The sequence below is a fragment of the Lissotriton vulgaris genome, chromosome 8 (assembly GCF_964263255.1).
Source record: "Lissotriton vulgaris chromosome 8, aLisVul1.2, whole genome shotgun sequence".
Classification (NCBI taxonomy): domain Eukaryota; kingdom Metazoa; phylum Chordata; class Amphibia; order Caudata; family Salamandridae; genus Lissotriton; species Lissotriton vulgaris.
Genome location: NC_141696.1, coordinates 112,978,118 through 112,992,247, shown reverse-complemented (window position 1 = coordinate 112,992,247; position 14,130 = coordinate 112,978,118). Strand labels below are relative to the sequence as shown.

Sequence of the window (14,130 nt, the reverse complement as noted above, 5' to 3'; positions counted from 1 at the left end):
TGGCGCTGTGTAAGACCCGGTGTTAACAATGAAGTGCCAGTGCTGAGCACCGGAAACCACTGGCTCAAATTAAGCACTGGGCAGTTTTACAGGCTCAGACATGTATGAAGTAAAATCAGGTCTAACATAATTTGCAGAAGCACCGTCACATCCCTCAGGGATAACAATCTGACTGACCCATACTGTGAGCCCCCGTCTAGGGTCTCCACTTGGCTCAAGGCCCAATGGATCCCACTTTTGTTTAATCCTGAACTTTTCTTTTGCAAATAATTATACTATAGTGTGTTAATTCAAGTGATTCCATTGCTGCAAACAAAGACTATACTAAGAACTAATGAATTTTCTAAACGAAAGCCAGAGGTTAATAGCCAGTGTGATGCCAACATAGACTGAGAGGTTACCAGGTGACTCTATTTGCCAAGGCTCCAGTCCACGATTTTCGTTTAACAACCTTATGCATTCTGGGGGTTGAAGTCCTGTTTACACGTCAGTGGATCCATTCGAACTAACCCACCTGAAAACTATGTTTTGCAAAAGAAAAGCAAACACACAAAAGGTGAGGTGGGTAATGCTTTCCAGACCACTGTTCATTTTTTCCACCATGCCACCTCAGATTAGACACACCCATATGCAAATCAGCCTTGAGCCTGCTCCAATAGAAACAGTTGTAGGATCCCCTGGTGTCATACTCGACAAAAAACTCAATCTACTCTCCCACATCAATTTCATTGCAAAGTCTGCTCCATACCAACTGCACCTTCTTTGGGGGATTCGTCGCTTCTTCCCGGAGCAAGACCTTAAAACCCTGGTCCTATCGCTGGTTCTCTCCAGACTGGCCTACTGCAATTCTCTTCTTACTGGCCTCCCCAAATCCCACCTGTCCCCCCTTAAATCTGTTCTCCATTCAACAGCTAGTTTCATATATGGGGCCAAAAGAAGCGACCACATCACACCCATTTTATCCACCCTCCGTTGGCTTCCCATTGAGGCAAGATCTATCTACAAGACCTCCTGCCATCACCCACAAAGCCTTGCACTCCTCCTCTCCTCGCTACCTGGCGAATAAACAAACTCTCTGGAGGCTCGAGTCTAGACCATCACGAAATGTATTTCTTGAACCTCCCACTTTCAAGAAGGAAAGATCGATGGCCCAATCCTTTTCAGGCAACACGGTGAGAATCTGGAACTCACTTCCGCCTCAGCTCCGGACCACCACCTCTTCCCGGTCCTTCAAAACTGACCTCAAAGTTCTCCTCCTTCAAACAAATTTAATTCACGCCCTCTCTATAATCTGAAGGAAGTCCTTCCGTTATAGGAAATTCTATTCTCCATGACTATAGAAGTGCCTTCCAAGTGTGGTCTTGTGGTTTGAGTGTCTGCCATTTATTGCAGTATTATACTTCTACCTGTTTTTTGTACTCTTTCATCACATGCACACGTCACTTTTCCTCTTGTAACGTATCGTTTGCTACCTCTTGTATTTTGTTTGCTTTTGATACATGCACAATTGCCACCATTGCCTCATGTTACATAACGTTTGTTCTTGTGTTTGAGTGTCTGCCATTTATTGCAGTTTTATACCTCTACTTGTATTGTGTACTCTTTTGTAACATGTACACACACGTCACTTTTCCTCTTGTAATGTATCGTTTGCTACCTCTTGTATTTTGTTTGCTTTTGATACATGCACAATTGCCACCATTGCCTCATGTAACTTAACGTTTGTTCTTGTATTTTGAGTGTCTGCCATTTATTGCAGTATTAAACCTCTACTTGTATTGTGTAGTCTTTTGTAACATGCACACACACGTCACTTTTTCCTCTTGTAATGTATCGTTTGCTCCTCTTGTATTTTGGTTGCTCACAATTGTCACTATTGCCTCATGTAACTTAACGTTTGCTTTTGTAACACGCTCACTTGTAATTTTCTCCTCATGTATAATTACTATTCCTATAGTGAAGCGCTTTGACACCTTCGGGTAAAGTCTGCGCTATATAAAAACGCATGAAATAAATAAATACATAAATAAATAAATAAATAAAATAGAAGGCCAGAAGAGAGCAGCCTGTCCTCGGTGACAAGTCAGCTGAGAACCTTAATGAATGGCAACCCAGTGTGCACTGGAAAAAGAATACTAGAGTAACTATTCACGCCCTTCATGGGCACCTCCAGAACTGGAAAAGAAAGCAAATGTAGACATATGTTGTTTAACTTCAAAGCAACACGTCATCCTCAAATGCAACTCTCCCTCTTAACTTGGACAATCAACTGGGCCGTGTCAACGCTCCTAGCCAATCATGGTTTTATGACAGCTTGAAGTGCATGCTGGGATTTGTAGGCGCGCGAGAATGTTAAACTACAACTCCTAGTTCGCCTTGCATTGCCCTGGTCAGTAGCCATACACGTTCATGGGTGTGCCTACTATTGGAAGGAAGCAGGGACGCACCTGTACGCTGTTTACGCATACGTGACCTGTCGCACGCACAAGTGGCCTGGCTCGAGCGTGTCCTGGGCATGACATATAGGCCACATGGCAGACACACCCTCTTTCGCCCTGAGCCGGCCTTTGATCAGAGAGCGCCCTGAGCGAAAACAAATTTAACGCCCTTTTCACACTTTTCTTTTGACCTAAGTCATCATTTGGCGACTGATGAAGGGAACTCCGGCACCCAGCTGAGGGTCTGCGCCACGGGCCCGGCTGGCACATGCAATAGGGCGGCCCTGCTTCCGGCTGCACCAATTGTGGGGACCAATGGGGTGGGGGGTAGAATTTGTATGTTGGAATTTCTCACCTTTCCCAATTCAGGTATGGGGGTGGGGGGTGGGTGGGGGGTCCCCACAGAGGCGCTCCGGGTGGGAGTGGGTACTGCCAAGTTGCCCATGTCATGGGACACAACCTGTGATGCTTAGAATAAGAGTTTGCATTATGGGCCATTTAGAACAATGAAAGAAAGTAGGAAAGAAAACTTGGAAAGATAGAAGGAAAGAAAAACTGTGTAAAAAAGGAAAGAGCGGAAGCAAGAGAGCAGGAAAGAAAAGATTAAAAAGATATAATATGGAAAGAGAAATAGAGTCTGGAAGAATTAAAGAACAGTGAATATTGAAAGACATGGAGATGGAAGTGGAGAAAAAAGAGCGCGCCTCGGCCCTGCCGCACACACCGTGGCTCCAGATCCCGGCTCACCCCGGCACTTACCTTGATCTTGTGCAGGGCCCGTTCCTCCTCCAGGATCTGAATCCACACCGTGATCCCCCCCTTGTGGTAGGTCTGGGTCCAGCCCTCCTCCGAGTGACACTCCGTCCGGAAGTTGCTGAAGTCCCGGTCATCGGGGATCTGCACGCTTTCCCGGGTCATCCTGAGATGCAGAGGGTCACACGACGCGGCTGCGCCAAAGAATGTAGACGGGAGTCAAGGGGCAGCCGAAAGCTTTCAAATGGAGAGTCACAAACCTGGCCCTCCCGGACACAAGGGCCTCTGTGGCCCTTGTCTTTTACCAAAATGCGCAAGTAAGAAGCCCTGCGCACCTTGTTTTTTTAGTTTTTTTTTTGTAACCGATGATTATTTTTTTTTTACAGGAACGAGCGGAATAAAAGTAAAGTCAACTGCAGCTGGGGGCTGAGATCATCAGATTTTGAAGCTCCATAAACAAGCCCTTTAAAGCATGGATGAGTCCCCCCAAATCCCGTGCAGAGGGTGGGCTCACAAATTGCTTCCTTTGGTCTGACTGCAAAAGATGGGGTGAAGGTGGACCCCCGAGGACGCCGGCACCTGCTGCTTCCTCCCCAGGCTAGACGGAGCCTTCGGCGGCAGCTGCCCGCAGCCTGGCACCTCCCTGCCAGGGGTGAATCCGACCCTCCGTGCTTGCCAGGCAGGGCTCCAACAACTGAGCTCCGTCCTCTCTCTCTCTCACCCGCTGTGGTCCAGGAGGCTGCGCCCCCCGCGCCCGGGCAGCTCTCCGGGCCCTCGATGCAGCCCACAGGTGGCTCTCAGCAGCATCAAGTGATGGAGGCGCCCGGGGCTGCTGCTAGGGAAGATCGTGCGCTTCCCCTGTGCCACCCGCTTCCCGTCCTCTCTTCCCCAGAGCACAGGGTGTGTGCTGGCGGCAGGTGCAGCCGGGAGCCGTGCGTCTGAGCCTGCTGGCAGCAGGAGGGCAGCGTTTCATCTGTTTTCCAGGATGCAGAGCGGAGGGCGGCGATGCACACAGAGGTGAACCTGTCTGTCAGACCAGAAACACTCCCATGCAGGCTCTTACACACACACACCCGGGAGGAGGGCGTTCCGGCAGGTCCTAGAGAGAGACCCTCGGCTCTGAGCCACTCGACGGGGCGGCATTCCGAGGCAAATTAGAAGGAACCTGTGGAGCAAATATTGGAATAGCTGCCAAGTGGCCCTCTGCCACGGGTGACACTCAGCGCCACCCCTGGGCAGTGGGCTGTCTAGCCAACAGACAGTACGTTGCATTCTGGGACATGTAGTTCCGCTTTTAACACTGTAAAGATCCCACTACGCATTGTGTTGTGTAAAAAGTCAGAAACGTTTGAAGGCGTCTGACATGGCAGGAATCACTTGCTGCCAGCGGTCGAGGTGCATAAAGGAAAGTATGGGAACTGTGGGGGCGTGGCCAGCGAGTGCGGGCGGGGTGAGAGAAGTGGTTAAATGAACTAAATATTCTGTAAAGATTTTATTAAGCTCTGACCAAAAGGTAACTACATCTAAAACACAATGCACACACCACAAATGAAAAATACAAGGAACTTAAAAGAATCTGTGGGAAATGCATGTTTCTGGTAAGAAAGCTCGATGGGTTAATGCATCACTTCTAATATATATATATGGGAGGACCGGAACGGTCACTGATCTGAATCCTGGTCGGTGCCCTGGCTAAATAGTGACGTGCATTTATAGTGCTAAAAAGTCCAAGCGCGTGACGGAAAGCACAGCCGAGTATGTGAGTCATTAGTTTGAAACATGTGTGGCACACATTATAAGATAAGTTGCACAAAGGCTGTGGCAAAAAGTGAAAAGAGATTTTGTTTAAATGTTTAGAGTGAGTTCAAACATTTTTATTAATGCACTGAGTGTGCCTACTGCAAATGTTTTTTATAGGTTTCCTTTAAAAAGGCGAATTCCAGTTTCTATCAAGCAATTAAAACCTACACTGGCTCCCAAGCAGCCTTCAGGTTTGCCATTAAACCAACTGCACACATTTACATTTCTTTCAGACACCCTAGCCTAGAGCAAAGGCTTGTTTCTTCCATAGCTGTCTCTCCTTTAGCTGTCCCTCCCCCACCTTTAGATGTCACTCCCCCATCTTTAGCTGTCACTCCCCCACCTTTAGATGTCACTCCCCCATCTTTAGATGTCACTCCCCCATCTTTAGATGTCACTCCCCCATCTTTAGCTGTCACTCCTCCACCTTTAGTTGTCTCTCCTCCACTTTTAGTTGTCTCTCTTTTCTCTCACCTCATGGGAGAGGAGATCTTTCTTCTCCCTTTTTTACCTGCAGCAACTCAACAGTTCAGGAACCGCTGTTTATAAAATAAAATATATGAGAACTGTTTTGATCAAATTCATAAACCTTGTGGACATCATCGTATTCGCCGCTCCAGTGTACATTGCCACCTCTGCTACTAATGTAAGGGTATTTTCAAGGCAGTGCTTAATTTGAGCAGGTTGTTTCCGGTGCTCGGCACTGGCACTTAACTCTCAACACCCTCGCTTGTGGCAGCAGCCACCAGGTGGCGCTGTCTGGCTAATTTGGAGATGGCCACAACAAAAGGCAATTATTAATTCAATAAACATTAAAAATGATGACTATTACCTACCGCCCAAGCAGTCCTTTTAGCTTTGGGGCCTGAATTAGTCCGAATTGTCACACTTGTAGGAGTGTGCTGGTTAGAAGTTGTGTTGTTACTGTCGTTGGCAGCATAGCAGGGCAATGTGAGGTGCAACCTGCAGTGGCCCTTCTGACGAGAGCCCTGGCCAGGGGCGGCCTTAGGCATGTGCAAGCTGGGCACCTGCACAGGGCCACCAAAACCCAGGGGCCACCACGCCAATATATATTTTAATATAATCATCCTCTGAGGATCAATACATATTTGCGGGGTGGGCCCTGGCAGGGATTTGGCAGCCTCCGGCTCTGTTCCACTTTCAAACACCCTCACCCCCCCTCTTCACTGGCCTCCGCGCTCCGCCCAGACCCCCTCTTCTGGGGCCCTCTACTTTTGCTCCCTGCCCAGGGCCGCCATGAGCCTAGAGCCGCCCTGCCCTGGCACTTCTTTTTTTTACAAATTAAAAACTGTTTCAAGGTCTAGAAGACCTTTGAAGTGAAGCAGAGGTTTCAAGTTGTACCGCTTAACGTTTGAGTAACTCACGTGTCTTGGTTTTACCTTTTTTTGCAGGCAGTTTGTAGTCTTGCTTCTCCTATGATGCCTGTCAGACTACAAGTGCAAGATTTCAGAGACAACATCAGGACAGTGTGAGGTGCTCACACCACCTGCTTTGGACACACAAGACAGGAGCAGAAACACACTAGGACCCGGCCAACAAAAATTTGTGCATAGGGAGTTAATGTGTTTTGCCCAGGGTCACACAGTTTTCTGTGCAGAGACAAAGTTGAGATTGTAGCAATAAACGCATTTACTAACAGAGTCGTTTCTGTGATAATTCTGGAACCTCTTATTAATATCTCTGCTGGCGGGATCACTTAATTCAATTTTTTTTTACCGCAATGCTCAATATCTAGTTCCCCAATAGTCTGCCAAAGACACTAATTTCTATTTTTTTAAGCAGGAAGATTGATGATTTTGTGCCTCTTTTCTAGTACATGTTTTTCACCCTGTTCAGTAAAGTGAGTGGGTTGCATTCTTCACCAACTGCAGGATAATAACTTTTATAAGACATGTTTATTGTAGTGTGGCTGCAGGGCTTGCCTGCAGAAAGATCTTGGCAGCCAGAGCTAATCCGTTTGTACATTTTGGACAGGGTACACCCCTCTCCCTACGAGGCACTACAACGGCGGTGGGCGAGTCAACATATTCACAGGGCGAGCCAAGCCAGAGCCGAGCCCGGATCCTGGCTTGGCTCTGAGAGCCAGTGCACGAACCGAGCCATGAAGATGCTTGCCATGTAAATCATACAACAAACATCCTGTAAAATATGATAAAGTCTCTTCAAACTTAAAACAAGCATTTGCAATGCAACAGGTCTCGCATTAGGAACGTTTGAGCTATTGGTATTGTAAATGACAAATTTTGTATTTATGTGTTGGTTTTGAAAATAGCTAAATTAATAGCTTTGTCATTTACAATTCCAATAGTTTTAACTTTCGCAAATGTGACACCTATAACATTTGTAATGCAATATGTGTTGTATTTACGTGACTTTGATGTATTGATATTACAAATAACAATGGCTTTTAATTTTTTTAAATAATTAATACTTAAATAAAAGTTTTTGTAATTTATAATGGCAATAGCTTAAACTTTTGTAAATAACTTTTGTGAAGATTATGTTCAGTGTATTTTATTGTGACGAAAATCCAAGAACAGAAGTGAAATATTAACATCTTTTAGTGACATTTGTAATAAAGCTTGAAACATTGAGAGAACACATTTGAACCAGTTGTTGAATGGTTGCACAGATTGATGCTGTGGTGGCGCTGAGTGATGTTGTGGTGGCGACGAGTGATGCTGTGGTGTTCAGTGATGCTGTGGTAGCGCATAGTGATGTTGTTGTGCCCCTGAGTGATGCTGTGGTGGTGCTGAGTGATGCTGTGGTGATGCGATAGAGTGAGTGCGATATATAGATAGAGGGAGGGCGATAGAGGGAGGGCGATAGATAGATAGAGTGAGGGAGGGCGATAGATAGATAGAGTGAGGGAGGCGATAGAGTGAGGGGGGGCGATAGATAGAGTGAGGGGGGGCGATAGATAGAGTGAGGGAGGGCGATAGATAGAGTGAGGGATGGTGATCGAGTGAGGGTGGGCAATAGATAGAGAGAGGGAGGGCGATAGAGTGAGGGAGGGCGAAAGAGTGAGTGAGGGCGATAGAGTGAGGGAGGGCGAAAGAGTGAGTGAGGGCGATGGAGTGAGTGAGGGCGATAGAGTGAGTGAGGGAGGTAGAGAGAGTGAGGGCGATAGAGAGAGTGAGGGCGATAGAGAGAGTGAGGGCGGTAGAGAGAGTGAGGGCGGTAGAGTAAGGGCAGTAGAGTGGTAGAGTGAGGGCAGTAGAGGGAGGGCAGTAGATAGAGTGAGGGAGGGCAATAGATAGAGTGAGGGAGGGCGATAGAGTGAGTGAGGGCGATAGAGTGACTGAGGGCGGTAGAGAGAGTGCGGGCGGTAGAGAGAGTGAGGGCGGTAGATTAAGGACAGTAGAGTGGTAGAGTGAGGGCAGTAGAGTGATAGAGTGAGGGTGGTAGAGTGATGGAGTGAGGGCGGTAGAGTGGTAGAGTGAGGGCGGTAGAGTAGTAGAGTGAGGGCAGTAGAGTGGTAGAGTGAGAGTGGTAGAGTGAGGATGGTGAAGTGGTAGAGTGAGGGCGGTAGAGCAGTAAAGGGGTAGAGTGAGGATGGTAGAGTGAGTGCAGTAGAGTGAGGGCGGTGGAGTGGTAAAGTTAGGGCGGTAGATTGAGGGCGGTAGAGTGAGGTCGGTAGAGTGGTAGAGTGAGGGCAGTAGAGTGGTAGAGTGAGGGCGGTAGAGTGAGGGCTGTAGAGTGAGGGCGGTAGAGTGAGGGCGGTAGAGTGAGGGCGGTAGAGCGGTAGAGTGAGGGCGGTAGAGTGGTAAAGTGAGGGTGGTAGAGTGGTAGAGTGAGGGCAGTAGAGTGGTAGAGTGAGGGCGGTAGAGTAGTAGAGTGAGGGCGGTAGAGAGGTAGAGTGAGGGCGGTAGAGTGGTAGAGTGAGGGCGGTAGAGTGAGGGCGTTAGAGTGGTAGAGTGAGGGTAGTAGAGTGGTAGCGGTAGAGTGGTAGCAGTAGAGTGAGGGCGGTAGAGTGGTAGAGTGAGGGCGGTAGAGTGGTAGAGTGAGGGTGGTAGAGTGAGGGCGGTAGAGTGGTAGAGTGAGGGCGGTAGAGTGAGTGCAGTAGAATGGTAGAGTGAGGGCGGTAGAGTGAGGGTGGTAGAGTGGTAGAGTGAGGGCGGTAGAGTGAGGGAGGTAGAGTGCTACTGTTAAACTGTTAAATGTTGTAAGAAACCATGGAGAAGAAATTTAGAGTCGAAGCCTAACCACTGCCATTATCACAGAAATAGCATGTTTTATGTAATTTCCAACTCACTTGGATAGCAGGAACACATATTTGAAAGGTTGCTTCTGCAATAAAAGAGAAACTGTTTGTTTCCCACTCAGCGCCACGTCAACACATGCAAACAAGTCCCCTAAAAAACAAGATAAAACTCTGGAAACAACGTAGGTGCCCTCCCCGCGCCTAACCAAATAGTGGTTCAGTTTAATGAGGCACAGTCAGGAGGGGAAAGTGAGCGCCGCCGCTTCTTGCTTCGAGTCGCCGGGTTGTGAGAGTCCACAAGGCAGCCGAAGTTGATTTCCGCTCCAGGGCAGTGGGCGCTCGTGCCTGCCTGGATCCTTCTAGGCGAGCACCGGCTGTCTCTCAGCCAGATGCGTTCATGGTTTGAAAGCACCACCGAGACAAGGAGTGCTGAGACTACACTGAGAGAGCGCTATAGAAAGAAAGAGCGAGAGAGCGTGAGAGACTGGAAGAGAAAGCAACGGAGATGGAGAGATATTGTGGTGGCGACGAGTGATGCTGGGGTGTTCAGTGATGCTGTGGTAGCGCATAGTGATGTTGTTGTGCCCCTGAGTGATGCTGTGGTGGTGCTGAGTGATGCTGTGGTGATGCGATAGAGTGAATGCGATATATAGATAGAGGGAGGGCGATAGAGGGAGGGTGATAGAGAGAGGGCGATAGATAGATAGAGTGAGGGAAGGCGATAGATAGATAGATAGAGTGAGGGAGGCGATAGAGTGAGGGGGGGCGACAGATAGAGTGAGGGAGGGCGATAGATAGAGTGAGGGATGGTGATAGATAGAGTGAGGGTGGGCAATAGATAGAGAGAGGGAGGGCGATAGATAGAGTGAGAGAGGGCGATAGAGTGAGTGAGGGCAATAGAGTGAGTGAGGGCGATAGAGTGAGTGAGGGCGATAAAGTGAGTGAGGGCGGTAGAGAGAGTGAGGGCGATAGAGAGAGTGAGGGCGATAGAGAGAGTGAGGGCGGTAGAGTAAGGGCAGTAGAGTGGTAGAGTGAGGGCAGTAGAGGGAGGGCAGTAGATAGAGTGAGGGAGGGCAATAGATAGAGTGAGGGAGGGCGATAGAGTGACTGAGGGCGATAGAGTGACTGAGGGCGGTAGAGAGAGTGAGGGCGGTAGATTAAGGGCGGTAGAGTGGTAGAGTGAGGGCAGTAGAGTGTTAGAGTGAGGGCGGTAGAGTGGTAGAGTGAGGGCGGTAGAGTAGTAGAGTGAGGGCAGTAGAGTGGTAGAGTGAGAGCGGTAGAGTGAGGATGGTAAATTGGTAGAGTGAGGGCGGTAGAGTGAGGGCGGAAGAGTGAGGGTGGTAGAGCAGTAAAGGGGTAGAGTGAGGATGGTAGAGTGAGTGCAGTAGAGTGAGGGCGGTGGAGTGGTAAAGTTAGGGCGGTAGATTGAGGGCGGTAGAGTGAGGTCGGTAGAGTGGTAGAGTGAGGGCAGTAGAGTGAGGGCGGTAGAGTGAGGGCTGTAGAGTGAGGGCGGTAGAGTGGTAGAGTGGTAAAGTGAGGGTGGTAGAGTGGTAGAGTGAGGGCGGTAGAGTGGTAGAGTGAGGGCGGTAGAGTAGTAGAGTGAGGGTGGTAGAGTGAGGGCGGTAGAGTGGTACAGTGAGGGCGGTAGAGTGAGGGCGTTAGAGTGGTAGCGGTAGAGTGAGGGCAGTAGAGTGGTAGCGGTAGAGTGGTAGCAGTAGAGTGAGGGCGGTAGAGTGGTAGAGTGAGGGTGGTAGAGTGAGGGCAGTAGAGTGGTAGAGTGAGGGCGGTAGAGTGAGTGCAGTAGAATGGTAGAGTGAGGGCGGTAGAGTGAGGGTGGTAGAGTGGTAGAGTGAGGGAGGTAGAGTGCTACTGTTAAACTGTTGAATGTTGTAAAAAACCATGGAGAAGAAATTTAGAGTCGAAGCCTAACCACTGCCGTTATCACAGAAATAGCATGTTTTACGTAATTTCCAACTCACGTGGATAGCAGGAACACATATTTGAAAGGTTGCTTCTGCAATAAAAGAGAAACTATTTGTTTCCCACTCAGCGCCACGTTAACACATGCAAACAAGTCCCCTAAAAAAACAAGATAAAACTCTGGAAACGACGTAGGTGCCCTCCCCGCGCCCAACCAAATAGTGGTTCAGTTTAATGAGGCACAGTCAGAAGGTGAAAGTGAGCGCCGCCGCTTCTTGCTTCCGAGTCGCCGGGTTGTGAGAGTCCACAAGGCAGCCGAAGTTGATTTCCGCTCCAGGGCAGTGGGCGCTCGTGCCTGCCTGGATCCTTCTAGGCGAGCACCGGCTGTCTCTCAGCCAGATGCGTTCATGGTTTGAAAGCACCACCGAGACAAGGAGTGCTGAGACTACACTGAGAGAGCGCTATAGAAAGAAAGAGCGAGAGAGCGTGAGAGACTGGAAGAGAAAGCAACGGAGATGGAGAGATATAAATATATAGAGATAGAGCGATAGAAAACAAGAGAGAAAACCACATGAAGACCGAAGAGAGGGAGATGGAGAGAGAGAGCGCGAGAGAGCAGGAGAGAGATGACGACAGGAGAAGAAGGTGGGAGAGAGCGCGGTAGACAGAGTGAGGAGAATAGAGAAAGAAGGAAGAGAGAAGAGTCGGGATGAGAAACAGAACAGCAGGAGAGGGAGGCGTGTGGGGAGAGACAGAGAGCGAGGGGCAGAGAGAGCGCGTTCAGAGTCGAAACAGGGAGTCAGTGAAGTTGGTGAAAGCAAGGCAGGAATTGAAAGATAGTCCGATAGATGAAGTTCGAGAGAAGGATATTGAGGAGTGGGGGGAAGAGGGTAGACAGAAAGAGTGAGATGTGTGTGTGGGGGCGGGGGTGCAGATATAGAGACAAGGGTCCGAGAGGTGATGGGTCAGAAATGGGGAGGGAAAGGTAAACTATGGAAAGAGAAAGAAAGATTTTCTTGAGAGGAGAGAGAACGCGGAGACAGGGATTGGGGGCTGGGACTGGCGTGTTCATGGAGAGGGTTGAGACAAACCGAGAGATACAAATGGATAGTGGAGTGAGACAGACATCGAAGAAATACAGATATTTAGGAGTGTGGAAGAGGAAAGACAGAGACTGAGGGAGTAGTGTATGTTAGACAACCAGGCAGATAGAGAGATAGAGAGATAGATAGTTTAGATAGATAACCAGTGAAAGAGACTGTAAGAAAGAAACAGAGACGCCAGCAAGGTGGAAGAGCAGAAGTTCATTTAAAAACACGCCAATTTCTGAGAATTATGATAATAAGAAACACCTTTAATTGTGTTTTGAGTGATACTGTTTCTGGGGCCAGCGCCTGCCTTCTAGACAAGGACATGTTCAGATGTGGGAGGTGCTGGGGAGAAAGTGTCCTGCTAGTCAGGGGTTTAAGAGACTGGCAGAGAGTCTCGCTCTTAGAGACTGCCTGGCCTCCTCGCACTCCCTACACTGCAGATTGAGACCCAATGAGAACCGGGGGGGGTGGTGGGGCAATTCTCAATCGAATGCACTTTCATAAAGGTCTTTCGGGTGAGAGGTGATCGGGACAAGGAAGGAGGTAGAAGGTGAAGGGACATGATGGCGTATGAGGGGTAAACCGGAGCGTGACGGGAGAAAGAGTGAGTGAGGGGCTGAAACTAAGAGACCCGAAAGAGGACAACAGAAAGCGACAGGGGAGCGGCTAAGCGAGAGAGAAAAGAAGAGTGTGGAGTGAGAAGAAAACAGACAAGGAGCGTGAGAGAAAGGCGAGGACAAAGCGAGAAATAGGGGAACGAGGAAGAAGAGAGGCAAGTAGGTGGAAACAGAGAGCGTTACGAGGAACGAGCTAGGGGAGGTAGGACAGATAGTGTGCATGAGAAAGAAAGAGAGATAGGTGATTGGAAATAAGAAGCAAGTTGAATTAGATGAAGAAACGAATGCGAAATGGAAGGCCGGATTAGAAAGTGCAAAGCGAGAGAGGTGGGTGGTTTATGTGGCAAGAGAGAAATAAAACAAGAAGTGTGAGAGAAGCGCGAGCATCTCGGCATTGCGTGTCGGGGGAGCAGGGGAGCGGCGTTCCTTTGAAGTCGGAAGGGTGGGAGGGAACGAGCATATGGGGTGTGAGCAATAACGAAAGTAAGAGGGGGAGCAGGAAATGATGCATGACGGGGAGGCAGGGGAGCAGGGGAGCGGCGTTCCTTTGAAGTCGGGGAGGGAACGAGCATATGGGTGTGAGCGATAACAAAAGTAAGAGGGGGAGCAGGAAGTGAGGCCGAGCGTGCAGCTGGCGAAGCTTCGCGCTTGAATGCTTCATATGCACTCGGCGTAATCCACACTCCAAAACCCTCTTGGTAGGATTTGCTGGTGGCCCTCTATATGTCTTGCGAGCAATGCGCAAGCGCATTGGCAGGCCGAGACCTAAAAAGTGCATTCACACGTGGAAGTTTTGACATTAATAAGTCACATTATCTCAGTACACTGACAAGTACTTAATAAAAGTGATAGTTTTTAAACATGAACTTGGAAACATTCCCATCCCCACTCTGGCAACAGTGCCATTAGAGAACTAAGAGGCAAGACCGTTGTGATGTGAGCCTGTATATGGCCCAGGGTCTTATAGATAGAGCAACATTATAGCATTAAATCAAAAGAATAGATTTTTATAAAGTCACTTATTTTAAAGTGCTTTTGTTTGCCGTAATGAAGAAAAAGAAGAATCCGTGAAATAAAATCTTTGCCCAAGATCACACAGTGTGGATAAGCAGGAAGCAGCGATTTATCCAGGTTTTTCACTTTCACTTTGTTCAATTCAGCCGCTAAATGGGCATTTATTTGTCTCTCCTTTTTACCTCAAGTGTTAATGCTTTTAAAAAAATTACTTCTTTGTGCACAAGGGTAGAGGGAGAGTGGAAGGTAACAGCCACATTGAAGCCCAGCTC

At 48.6% G+C, this 14,130-nt stretch overlaps 1 protein-coding gene across 4 annotated transcripts in view; it reads right to left on the bottom strand.

The window, feature by feature from the left end:
* Positions 1-4,224, bottom strand: part of STARD10 (StAR related lipid transfer domain containing 10) — a 325,536-nt gene extending 321,312 nt beyond the window's left edge. The window contains exon 1 of one of the 4 annotated variants that reach the window (XM_086933785.1): positions 3,198-4,224. In XM_086933785.1, the coding sequence (XP_086789911.1) occupies positions 3,198-3,356 (159 nt within the window). In that variant the 5' untranslated portion in view covers positions 3,357-4,224. The remainder of the gene's footprint in view (positions 1-3,197) is intronic. The other 3 variants (XM_086933786.1, XM_086933787.1, XM_086933784.1) reach the window with 3 other exon arrangements.
* Between the last annotated feature and the right edge of the window lie 9,906 nt (positions 4,225-14,130).